Source organism: Aplidium turbinatum, chromosome 4, assembly GCF_918807975.1.
Source record: "Aplidium turbinatum chromosome 4, kaAplTurb1.1, whole genome shotgun sequence".
NCBI lineage: Eukaryota > Metazoa > Chordata > Ascidiacea > Aplousobranchia > Polyclinidae > Aplidium > Aplidium turbinatum.
Window position 1 is genome coordinate 26,902,928 of NC_137475.1, and position 12,991 is coordinate 26,915,918.

Here is a 12,991-nt window from a genome sequence, read left to right on the forward strand (position 1 = left end):
AAAAAGGAAAAAAATATCAGATAGACTACCATCCATCAATATTGCAGTTACCTGACATACGGTATATTCTTTTATTGCATCAGAATATTTTCACAACTTTCACTTCACTTCTAACAATATCAGCATTGATAAAAAAAAAAAAAAAAACGAAATAGGGGCAAACCCCAAAGAATTTGGACTAATGACATTAAAGACTGAGCATGATTTGACTACAAAACTGCAATTAAAATATCTCAAAACAAACATACTTTGAGTTTTAACCCTCGACGAGAAGAAGGAGCTTGGTGATGATGATGATGAAAAATCAAATGATGTATGCATAATAGCCTAATCACATGCCTGAAGCCAAAAATTGGGTCATGTTGGCTGACTCTAACAAAGATGCGCTAGAATAGATTGCAGTTTACTTTTTAATTCTTTAACTGATTTAATTAATTTTTAAAGAATGATTGGTTCGTTGAACTATTTTAAGCATACGAAATGAAAACAACAATAGGCTACTGCATTTATCCAGGCACAAAAAACAAAACTTTGCGAAATGTTCTCGGCTTCGTTACGAAATCTATTCTTTGGCAATTGTTATTTCACTGCTACAGTTTGTAACTCTGTGTTGTGAAACTTCTGATTCTTTTTTCTGATTGGCTGTGTTCAATTGATCTTGCGTGCTCTGTGCACAGCTGACGTGTTCGTTTCTGTCGATATTCGCAAAGCTATTGTTCACATTTCTCTTTGTCCACTTTTCAGCGGTGTTGTGAGAGTTTTAAAGAGTTTAAGTGCTTACTTTGTGATTATGTTTAGCTATGTTTCATAAAGCCTTTGTTATGGCAATCCTATCAAATAAATAAAATATGTCACTCTGTTTTTGTGTTTTTTACACAGCCAAAATATATTGCCAAAAACATTCAAGAATTTTAGTTATTTGCTCATGATTCACTTTTGTTAAACCAATTTTGTTTTCATTTAAAAACATATCTTCAACTGACATAATTTATTCTTGCAGTCAACCTGTTCAGAAATAAAAACAAACTGATGCATCTCCACAAGCTAATCATGCTTGTTACGCAACCGCATGATGTCACCAGTGGCGTACCGTGACCACTTTGACAGGGTGTTCAATGACGGCAAAGCTACAGAGGGGGTCTGGGGGGCCTCCCCCAGAAAATTTTTAAAATTAACATTGAATTTGGTGCGTTCTGAGAGCATTTTCCGCACAAATTGTGAACATGAACAGAACTGACAAAAATAATGTTGTCGGAATGGAGAAGAATACAAAATAGATATTTATTTGACAGCGCCTATTGAATGAAAGACTTAATAATATCAAACATTAAGTTGCATTTCTAAAGTCACATACTTCAGTTCAGTTTTTATTTCCGACCATCAAAACGAACAATATTACTTGCCATAACACAGCAGGAGTCTGAAAAAACGCGAAAGTTAAAGCGTGCAACACCTTTTTGCACGGTCGCAACACCTTGAAAAATGTACAAGCGAATTAAAAACAAACATGTAGTAAAAACGGATGTAGTCTAAACGCAGCTTTAGCCACTAGCCAATTTTTTTATTATCAGTACCGGTATCATTTTGTTCATTGGCTTCACATTTTAATATATAGGCTATATTATATACCGTACCGGTGGTACACCCAAGACGAAACAAACATAGGCAATAATTAATGTGAGACAAACCAGGAGACACAGAAAGCGACTTTGAGTCAGCTGGCACCTGCTACATAATTAAGGTGTTTCAGCAATAAGGTACAATACCAGTAACATACAAACACTCTAATTACAAAACGATTAGATGTGTTGTTTTAGAATGGTGCATCAATGATATTGGCTGTTGCCATAAGCTTTGTTGCAGATTCAGACAAGCTAGTCCTAATTTACTGGCACTTGGTGTATAAAAAACATTTTATCTTATCTTGTTTCCAATTCTGATCACCTCAAACTCTAATCCAACAAGCTAAAACTTGCTATTGCCTGGGATTCCCCCAATGACGCGTCAAGGTGTGCAGATCAGCGAGTGCACAGCCTGGCTGACCTAAAACCATTGCTGTTTTCGCTGCCTTGTGACGTCATTTTTCTTAATTGTTTATTTTAAATAGCACTCGCCAAGCTGTCAGTGCACACCCAGCTTAAAGGTAATGACCGAAAAAAATTAAAGGCAATGACCTCAAACGTTGGAATATTAAAATTAGAAGGGGACGAGTTTTGCAATTGAAAAGAAAGCAATCAGCATGCAGCAAGATGTTAGAATATCATGAAAGTAAAAAACATCGACAACCGATGGAAGTTTTCTTTTTTTCTGGATTTCTTGGGGTGTTCAGTGCACACCTTGAACACCCTGAATATACGCCACTGGATGTCACCATCACGTAATTACTGTAAGTTCCTATCTAAGGTGACTGCTGTTAGATGCATGCACTATTGCTCATTGTCATGAATACGTCTTACTGCATTGTTACAATTTAACTTTGTACACTTTTTAATGTTTAACGTTTTAATCGTTTTTTGACTGCCTTGCTTGTTTTATCTTCCTTCTATTAATGGTGTTTGTTATCTATTTGTGTCTCTAACGTATTCCAATTTATTTCATTTGACTATTTGTTGCAAAATTTTTTTTTAGATAAGTTTGGATAATATTTTATCATTAGTAATCTTCGCTTTCGTTGAAATTTTTAAGCTACAATCTCTTTCACTCTCAGAATATCGTAATCACACCTTCCATCTTTATACATAAAATCTCTAAGATAAGAAAGGTTCTTATTTGTTGTATATTTATATGATCCAGTGAAGATGTAATAAAGTAGGTGTAAGAAGAAATAACTTAAAAAGTGCCATTCTTACGTCACTTTGCACTTTCTTGACGTCAGCTGACGCTTCATAGCCAGGAGTGATGTGCGCAGGAAAGTAAATCATTTGTTTGTCATATTCCCAATCTTCTTTGTAAGCAGCCTGTTGGAACAAAGGTTATGATAGTTACTGTAAATTCAACTATAAATCTTTTATATGTCAATTTAATCATCAAACTTAGTGTGCTTAAATCATTGATTAGAAAAACTCTTTTTCTTGTGGCTTTCATTCCACGGAAGTGGAAACGTCAATGTAGATTCTCGTTTTCCACTACACTCGATCTTCCTGTACACTTTACCGCTTTCATATGTTTGTAAGAAAATAGTTTTATTACTTTTTTTACTTTAAATGGCTCAGTAATTTTTCTAATTTAAGCTATTGTACTTCTTTCCTACCAAACCTTGCGTTTTCCACCTTGCATCAAAACAGTTGATACGCTTAAGTAAGTTTTTTAATTAACACGCCTATTGTATTAACCACAAAGTTGACTTTATTTGAACATACTGTAAATCTCAAACTTAAAACCTGCAAAATAAATAATTAATCAAACTAAATGAGAGCTTGAAATGTTGTGATATTATTGCCAACAAAAGTAGAAGTGATGCCGCACCGTCTGTAAAGATGAAATCGCATTCTGTAACAATTATTGCATCTAACTCGTAGGCCTAAGCAATTACTGCTGGATGTGAAATGATTACACTATAGTTAACCAGCACATGAAGGCATGCAGTAAGAACTGAACAACATTTTTTCAACAGCAATAAAACATCTGGAGCAATTGTCGTTTCATGTCTTCATTATAAGACAATACGTCATTAATTATCTTATGTTTATTTATTGCACCATCAGGTCTCTATCAAGACGTTTTTATTGAGCTTGATGTTCTGTTCAAACTAGTTTCTCTTTTCACCGCATTATTGCCTCATAACTCACATATTTGCCTCATCAAAGGTTAAAGAGAGCTAGGAAAGATGAGTCTATCCAAACCTCATTGTGTTCTCAAAGTTCAAGCTTACAAGTAGACTCTACAAATGCCATTGCATACGCTAGGGTGTATGCAGAATCGCCTAATGCAACAATAACGACCAAGTAAATACCATTACTTCTGGAAGCCACTTGTATAACTAATAACTACTCAAGGTATTTAATACGAATTTTAACTTTAGCTAACTTGATTCGTATATCGAGCTTAGTTATAAAAAACTATATTGAAACGTGGCGAGAGGCTTGATAAGCGTCAACTATTGTTAATTTACTGTAAAACATTTGTATATGTTATCCACACTGTATGCTTACGTTGGAAGCAAGTTCCGCAGCCTTGATTCCTTGTTGAACAACTGGATGATCATGACTGTCCATTGTTTGGAATCCTCTGTACTTGTCAATCACTTCTTGTCGCTGCTTCTGGTATTCCATCTGTGAAATAATAAATAAACAAAGGAATGTTGACTGAAAAACGACACATTTCTGCGTTATTTAAATTAAACCTCAATAGTTACAAAATTTTGGTTATACAGTGTTGACAAAAGAGAAAAAAATACATACATGCAAAAATTATGTACTTAAAAGAAGAGGTGGGCAGTAGCGCGCTACGTTTTTGGTAAAAGTAGCGGTAGCGGCGCTACTTTTTAGTTGGAGTAGCGGCTGCAGCAGCGGCGCTATTTTTTTTCCAAAGTAGCGGTAGCGGGTGAGGCGCTACTATTTTCAGTCGCACTCCCGCTACCCGCTACTTTTTAATTTAAAGTGAAAAAATACTCGTTTTTTTGACAACACTGGCGTGGTCAAGCAGCTATATAATCGGTTTGGTTGCAAAGTTTCCGTCTTTTGGGAATCTCGTTTTCTGGTGTGGAGCTGCGATCAAGGTATGAAATCGATAATGTTCAAGTGCGAGTCCAAGGCGTATTACGGTGTCTTGCTTCCAACCATTACAATTTGCGCGAAGAAGTTGACCGAGATCAGTGATCTTGTGACCTGTGAGGAGTTGAGAGTGAAAGTCCTTGAAGGGGTGAAGCAACGATTCAACAAATCAACAAGTGCTTCAACGACATGAAATGCGTTACGGTATCATGTCTTCATTCCTCCTTAAAGACGTCGTGGCTACAATTTCTGCATTACGTTTCCATGAATGATGCTGCGGATGATGATGACGCACTGCGAGATAAAGTCAAGGCAAATGTAATTCGACTGTTGCGGGAGACATCAAGCCAGGTTGGATACCGAGAAGAGTGACACCAACACCAGCAGTCACGACTCCGAGTCCGAAGATGATTTTTTGGTGTGTTGGTTCCATCCCGTGAAACGTCGGTGCAGAAAGAAACAGCAATTGTGGACGCCTTTTTTTCGGGCAGGAGCAAGTCCTTGAGTTTTTCGAATACCGAGTTAAAACATCTGTTTATTAAGTACAATACCCTCATTCCTTCCAGTGCTGCGGTGGAGAGACTTAATTTTCTCTGTTGGAAAAGATGTGCTTAAGCCAAAGCAGGCAGGACTTAGTGACTCTCATTTTGAAATGCTCTTGTTTTTGAAAGATGCGTAACAATAAATTTCTCTTAGAATGTGTTTTCTATAACGACGTTAAAATGACAGTGTACTGTAAACGAATGGTAACATTCGTTTTCAAGGTCATTTTTGCGTCACTAGGGACTTGAAGAGCGTTTCCTAGTGTCATTTTAGACAAAAGTAGCGGTAACGCGCGCTACTTTGGTTCGAGTAGCGGTAGTGGGTAGCGCGCTACTTTTGTAAATTGGTAGCGGGTAGCGGTAGCGCGCGCTATTTTGGTCCAAGTAGCGGTAGCGCGTTACTTTAAAAGTAACGGGTGCCCACCTCTGCTTAAAAGAAGGATTTAATATTTTTCCTTTCAACAAAGGATTCAACAATTTTGTTTGGCACAAACCGCTGCATAAGATGCGGAAATTTGATGAAGGCAAATGTACAACTAACTGCATTCTAAACAACCGAGGCCTAGACTACAGTACTTTGTAAAACTGGAGGAATTTGATAATTTCGTTAAGATTTGTTACAATAATCCAACTGAAAACTGCTGTCCAGGAAAATCACATGGCTAAATCAATTGGAATGATATATTGCATGAGAATCAAATCAACAAATTGAAACGCATTCTTTACTATCGATGCTTTTTGCCTTTTTTCAATAAGATATTGATAACCTTTGACTGAAAATCGAAGGACATACCAAAGGAAAATATATTAGCATTTTTTGGGGTGAAAGCTACTGGGTTTAGAAAACAATCAGAAAGTTTCTTTCTTTCTTGCAGTAGCTTTTAATTAATAGTACGGTAGGCTGTTTTTATAGTGAGATTAGCAAGCTAAGTAGTACATTTATAGTGTATTTTGTAAGTAAACTTTGTTGCGGAGTCTAGGCTGTCACCAAACTTACGGAATTGTTGCCAGGAATGAAGAACGTTTCAAAGGTTTTAAAATATGTGGATCACAATACAAGGCTAAAGGATTACATGTAGCTTTTAGATTTATCTTTCATCGCTGATATCACAGACGAGCTCAGTGTGATGAATGTGGAACAACAGGGTAATAGTAAAGATATAACTTCATGACGTTTCACTGACATTGAATCCATCGAGTCTGTAGCAAGCTACATGAGTTTTCAATCTGGCCCTTCGACTTGGAAAGTTCGATCACAAAGACCAATGAATCTAATTTATTCAAATAGACTACGGTATTTTGACTATTATGATTAGTCCTAATAGTATTTGTGATTATGAATTTTAAAAAATAACATTGCGATAAAAGTCAGATTAACGTCCGCGCAACCTGGAAATTTGGTGACCGGGAAACGTCTTGTGGAAAGGTATCGAATCTTGAAATTACGTTAATCGGTAAAAATCCAAAAAGAAAAAATCCAGAAAGAAAATATTCCGAATGGTAAGTATCCCGAATGAAAAAAATCCCATCCTTAATAGTTGGCCTACAGCATTTGAAGGTAGATCTAATCAGTAATTTTCAGTAATCCTGAATACATGTATGATCAGTGGACTACTGTGGTATTGATTTTACTATAGTATAGTTTTTTTGTAAAGCTGAACTGTAGAAATATTTATGTAAGTTTAAATTGCATACGTGTAACAAATTTTCATGGCTGCTTGTTACAATGTGTACGAGTTGGTGGTTAACTGTGGGCTGGTAAATCTCGGAAGGTTGGCTACTAAAAAATGCCGATCCTGCGTAAAATGTTGGCACTCTTGGTGTACAGTGATATTATAGCAAACAATTAATCTCTAGCCGTCGTCTTTTTGTTATACAAATATATTAAATTACTTTTTCTGATGAAAACACAAGGTTGTGTAAAAAAAGTTCGATTAGCTTTTCCATTAAACCGACCATGCGTCAAAAGCCTCTACAGGTCTACAAGTACGTGAAATTAACAAGAAAAACCATCCGAGGCTTTGTCCGTCCGAGGATAAAGATTCAAAAGCAACTAACCATTTATTTTTCATGTGTTTAAGCAGAATGCTCGTGTTGCTTACTTTTGTGTCTTCTTTGTTTGTACTGAATTCTAAGCATTGACTGCCTCTTGTATGAGTTGTTGTGTGTGTTTAGTTCTATCAATTTTATATCCGTTGAACTTACATCACTTGCATTCTTTGCTGATTCCCTGGCTCGAACGAATTCCGGATAATCCAAAGGTAAATTGTGGTGGTGCATCAATTTTTCGGCTTCTTTCACATATTCAGCCTGTCAAAAAATGTATTTAAATTTACTTTCTGCATTGTATTCAATTACAAGCATTGCACGTTTAGAGCAATTTACTTGCATTGCAAACAGGGCTGTAAAGTCGTAGTCGTAAGAAGTTTAGAGTGTCCAAAATGGAATTGGTAAAAAAACACGATATACTGTGGATCCCGACAAGAACATTAGTATAAAAACGAAGAATCACAAAAAGTTTGTTTTTTGTCTTATTTTTGTGTTTCTGTAAATATAATAAACTTGAATATGTTAAACTTGATGACGCTGCTCGGCTTCGTATGCCTATGGTTGTCTTATTTAGTTGGCACTAAATTTTTTCAACTGCTCTCTTAGAATAATAAGTCTACTTGTTCCTTTACTGATTAGTCGTTTAAGTGAGTGGTAGAATTGTTTGAAAGCAAAACGATATTTTTGGAAGCAACAAAACGAACATTTTTTGCAAAATAAAACAATTAGGATAAAAAAAAATTGAGTCAAAACGAAATAAAATATCTCAAAATATTTTTGTACCACGCGATCGTGGTCTTGAAAAGTTGACTCTTTTTGGTTTTAGCAGTGCAAAATTAAGACCAACGTTTTTTGTCAAACCAAAAGGAATTATTTAAAACAAAAAAGGTTGGCCTTCACACGAGAGCATTTTTTAGACTCAATAGAAGCAACACACATCTTCTGCCAATAACAATAAGAAATCGTCATGAAAACCCGAAAGGGTTTGAAATTTCTGCAAACAGATTTTTGATAAATTATATTTTTTAAACTATTTTGTCATCAGCCCAAATAAATAATCATGTTTCTAATGAGATATTTTGGATTTTGGGCTAATTGCGGAAGTGATTGTTAGATAATGAAATCGCATTTCCAAATAAAATAAACAGTATTCTTTCAGCAGCACACCGATCATCTGAGGTCGAAAAGTCCAAGACATTGTCGCTCGATAACTTCTGGCTGATTTGAATCTTTGTATCACAAAGAGAACAAGGCGAGCACCTATCAGTATTTGATCACGCATCGCCTTAAAACTTCTACTTTATCCAAAATCAAGTCCACCAGTTATTAGTAGCAATGTCTTTCCGTTCCTTTGTTATTGGCGTTTTTATTCTTCAGCTGTTACCTCAACTTTTGTTCATGTCATCATGCTCCCATTTTTGTGGTTTTCTCTTTTTCACATTTCCCGGTATTATGTTTTCGTAATCACGTCTTGTCTGCAGCAGCTTATTTTTGAAGATTACGTTTAAACATTTTACAGATATTAGCAGGCAGGAAACTTTAATGCAACTTACATTGCTTGACTGCGCGGAAACCTTACGGAGATGATCGTATTCAGGATAGGCTGTAGTGACATCTATTGGCGCCTTTCCAACCATAGTTTTGTCATAATCAGCTTTGTATTCTTGACTTGAAGATAACTTTTGACTGCTCACCGCATGAGCTATTTCTTGTACGTCTTAAAACAAAAAAATTCTTTGTTAGTGTGAAAAGTGCTTGACGTTGGGTAGACCGTAGAGGTATCTTGGTCAGTATTTTGCTTTTGCGCATATTACCAAAAAACAACAAATTTTCTTGAAATTTATCACTTTTCACCATAAAAACAACATATGAGAATCGCTCCGCTGGTCAGAAACAAGATAAAATTTCGACTAAAACATTAATCATGCCTACTGTCAACGTCATAAGGCTCAATAGAATATTCTGTTTGAGTAAGTTCAACTGAATATGCCGCGTGCAATGCCACCGAGTATGCCATGGCTCGGTATCGAAGTAGTAGTAGTACCACTCTACAATTAAGAACGGTTGCGAGCTTTGTAACCAACCTGCACCAACTTTTACATCTTTTTGCATTGCCTTCGATTTTTCTGTGTACAATTTTTTGCTTTGTACAGGTCGAAGCTCTTTCGATAAAACCATCTCTGGAGTTTCTGGAATCTCAGTGTGATTTCTTCCTCTGTTCTTTTCGTATTCTGATTTATATTTTACCTGAGCAAAAACATATTAAGGATAAACCAATAAAATTAGAAAACTACAATTGTTAAAAAGCAATAACTTTAGAAAAAGCACATTTCACCACAAAAGTGTTCATAAAAAAAACAAACTTACATCTGATGAGGTTTGATCATTTTCCTTTATCATCTTGTATCTCTCGGTTTCGGTCACAAGAAATTTGTTCTTATTCTTATTTTTTTCAAAATGTTCTTTGTAGGTGACCTTTCAAATAAAATGAAACATTGCTTAACTCTTCAAAAAACAAAATAATTGATAAATTGTTCAACAATAAATACCATTAATACTACAAAAAGTGCTCAGTGCCAAGCAAAAAGCCAGTTTATTAATCTCTAAAACCTCTACAACCTGTTTCACCCTACAGTAAAAGGGGGATCATCAGAAAGCCTTTGGTTGAACGAGATTCCCGCTCTCCAGGACCTTCTGATGATCTCCCTTTTAGGGGGAAACAGGCTGTAGAGGTTTTAGAAATTGTTTAATACCACTTAAAAATGAACTTACGTCACTTTGCACTTTCTTGACGTCAGCTGACGCTTCATAGCCAGGAGTGATGTGCGCAGGAAAGTAAATCATTTGTTTGTCATATTCCCAATCTTCTTTGTAAGCAGTCTGTTTGATAAGAACGTATAACTAGCCTACTACATGTAAAAGTTTGAAAATTTCATAAATACAAATAAACACAGTTGTACAAAAACATTTTCCCGCAATGCCTAATGACCACCGAACAAAAATTTCATGTTTTTAAAACTTTGCTGCTTCCAACTACAGTATAAATCAAATTTTAGGATTTATAGTTTAGAAAAGTGTAGTACTATGCAACCAAAACATTTAGCAATACAACTTGTTGCAACATAAGGTGAAAAAGGCTCAGTATAAAATATATATATATTTTTTTATTATAAATATTCATTCTACGCCCCTAAAGACGATGTTACATATTCAACATAAGGTCAAAATATTGCATTTTTTGTCGTCCTTTTTCCTCGTTTGCCTTGCACCATCCCAGTCAACATTAAATTTTCCAATGGTTGCGTATTGCTGTGTGTCCAAAATGCCTTAATTTTCTTGTTGATGTTGTTAATCAGACCACAGTTACCCTCTATTTGTTTGGATATAGGGCACTACTGGGGTGAATAATTTTTCTTCCCAAACAAACTTCCAATACAAGCTTGAAGATTACACGGTTTCAATCACTAATATAGTATTTTAATACACAAAGATACATTTGACTGCGAAATATGCTTGCTTAGGCCTGTAAGTATATTGTCAATACAGTACCACTTTATTTTAAATCCTTCATAGTGTGCATTTCAGCTTGAGACTAGTTTCAATTTGATAGATTTAGATTAGTTTTTCGACAATCGTGTTAAAACTAACAAAATTTTCATGCCAACAGCAGTTGGAAAATTCCAAACATACGTTAGAAGCCAGTTCCGCAGCCTTAATTCCTTGTTGAACAACTGGATGATCATGACTGTCCATTGTTTGAAATCCTCTGTACTTGTCAATCACTTCTTGTCGTTGCTTTTGGTATTCCATCTGTGTATGAACATCATTTCGTGTACAAAAACGCTTCGAAGAAATATATTTTAAATGAACGTTTAAAATAAAAATAAATTGATTGCAGAGAACTTTTCAGTCCACAAATCCAATTCACTGTATTATCAATTAACTTACGTCACTGGCATTCTTAGCCGCTTCTTTGGCTCGAACAAATTCAGGATAATCCAAAGGAAGATTGTGATGATGCATCATAGCTTCAGCGTCTTTGTGGTACAGAGGCTAGACATTAAAGATCAAAAACAAGAGATCATTGCGTAACAAAAATATTTTGACACGATTCCCCTCGAAATCCTGAAAAGTTGCTTTCGTTGAGTTATCAAGAGAATTATTTCTTTATACTAGTGTTATAAAGTAATTGCTTTATTGTTGTAATTGAAATGCACTTTTTAGAAATTCCTGGATTGCTCTTCTGGTTGGTAACGTCCTTTACATCGCTTAAGTGATTTAACATCATCAATTCGAAAGTTGTTTTTTTTTTTCGAAAGTAAAACTTCAGCTTATTACAAATGTTGTGTCATTTGCGCTCAATTACATTTGCGTCATCGTGGTTACTGCTACATATAGATGATCTTTGTTGTTGAAAGTAAAACAGCATTCGTTGTCACATCAGCAACTAATATTCATTAATATAGCCCATGGCCCATGACCATCTCCAGGTGGCCATGTATAGCCTAAGTTTCTCTAAAATCTTCAGACGATAGATCACTTCAAATTGTTGGAAAATAATAATAAACACATTAAAGAAAGCCTTTAGCAACAAAGAATGCCGCGGCGTAACGTGACTTTGGTTCACAGAGTTTTTTATTCGAACTTCATTGTCGACAAAGTAGGTTTTCGGCAAACAGTTTGTCTGCAATACTAACATTTCTTTGACGATGAATTGATCCTACTTCTGCCAGCACAAAAATATTTAGCATTCAAGTTAATATACACGATAGAAAATGTGGATTACCACGCTGATAATCTTGTTGACTTCTCGTAAACGCTCATACTCAGGATAGGAAGTAGTTGGATTTTTGGGACCAGCTCCAACAACATTCGTCTTATAGTCGGATTTGTAGACATGATCCGAAGCCCTTTGCTGAGCAGTGAGGGTGTGTGCTATTTCCTGTAAGTCTAGCAAAACATATGTAAACTTCATTTAAATTTTAGATCACGCATCTCAATTAAAACCCGACCCCACAAGGTAAAATACGCAACACGTTGAAGTCTTTAAATTCTTGCTCCTAGGAGCTGCAAAAAAGCTGTTTGGAAAAAGTGCTAAGAAGTGATTGATTTCTTGACAAAGTCGAGCAGCAGATGTTGTCATATGAAAATGAGTGAACTTGTTAAGTTGAAATCAAAGACGTCGTTTACACAACAAAGATTCAAAAGGGATTCACGCTCATGTAATCGAAATTCAACTGTTGTACAAGAACATACCTGCTCCAATATGTACGTTTTTGTGCAACTCCTTAGACTGTTTTGTGTACAATTTCTTGCTCTGTACTGGTCGAAGCTCTTTCGATAAAACCATCTCTGGTGTTTCTGGAATCTCAGTGTGATTTCTTCCTCTGTTCTTTTCATACTCTTCCTTGTATTTTGTCTGAAAAAACAAAAACGTTTATTGCGCAAAATAATTTTATTATAAAGTAGTACACAAAATTGTCAAACAATCGACAGGCAGTGACAATGGTAAGCATGCACGGTGGACGGTGGTATGCAAAGAAAAGGTCGATGCTATCCTTGCATGGTTCCTTTGAAACTTCATGAATCATAAAGATTAGCGTTTTCTACAGTAACATTTATCTTAACCTTTATTTGCCTTAAAGGTAATTTGAAGTTATCGATCTTTAAAAGTACAGCATGTGTCGC

The 12,991-nt window shown here is 35.6% G+C and overlaps 1 protein-coding gene across 1 annotated transcript in view; it reads right to left on the minus strand.

The window, feature by feature from the left end:
* LOC145769023 (uncharacterized) overlaps positions 1-12,991 on the minus strand; it is a 169,802-nt gene that overhangs the window by 95,283 nt on the left and 61,528 nt on the right. Inside the window, exons 39-49 of the mRNA XM_082580621.1 lie at positions 12,560-12,722; positions 12,090-12,253; positions 11,252-11,356; positions 10,994-11,113; positions 10,076-10,183; positions 9,671-9,778; positions 9,388-9,550; positions 8,857-9,020; positions 7,460-7,564; positions 4,152-4,271; positions 2,850-2,957 (exon numbers count right to left, since the gene is read on the minus strand). Of these exons, the coding sequence (XP_082436747.1) occupies positions 2,850-2,957; positions 4,152-4,271; positions 7,460-7,564; positions 8,857-9,020; positions 9,388-9,550; positions 9,671-9,778; positions 10,076-10,183; positions 10,994-11,113; positions 11,252-11,356; positions 12,090-12,253; positions 12,560-12,722 (1,428 nt within the window). The remainder of the gene's footprint in view (positions 1-2,849; positions 2,958-4,151; positions 4,272-7,459; positions 7,565-8,856; positions 9,021-9,387; positions 9,551-9,670; positions 9,779-10,075; positions 10,184-10,993; positions 11,114-11,251; positions 11,357-12,089; positions 12,254-12,559; positions 12,723-12,991) is intronic.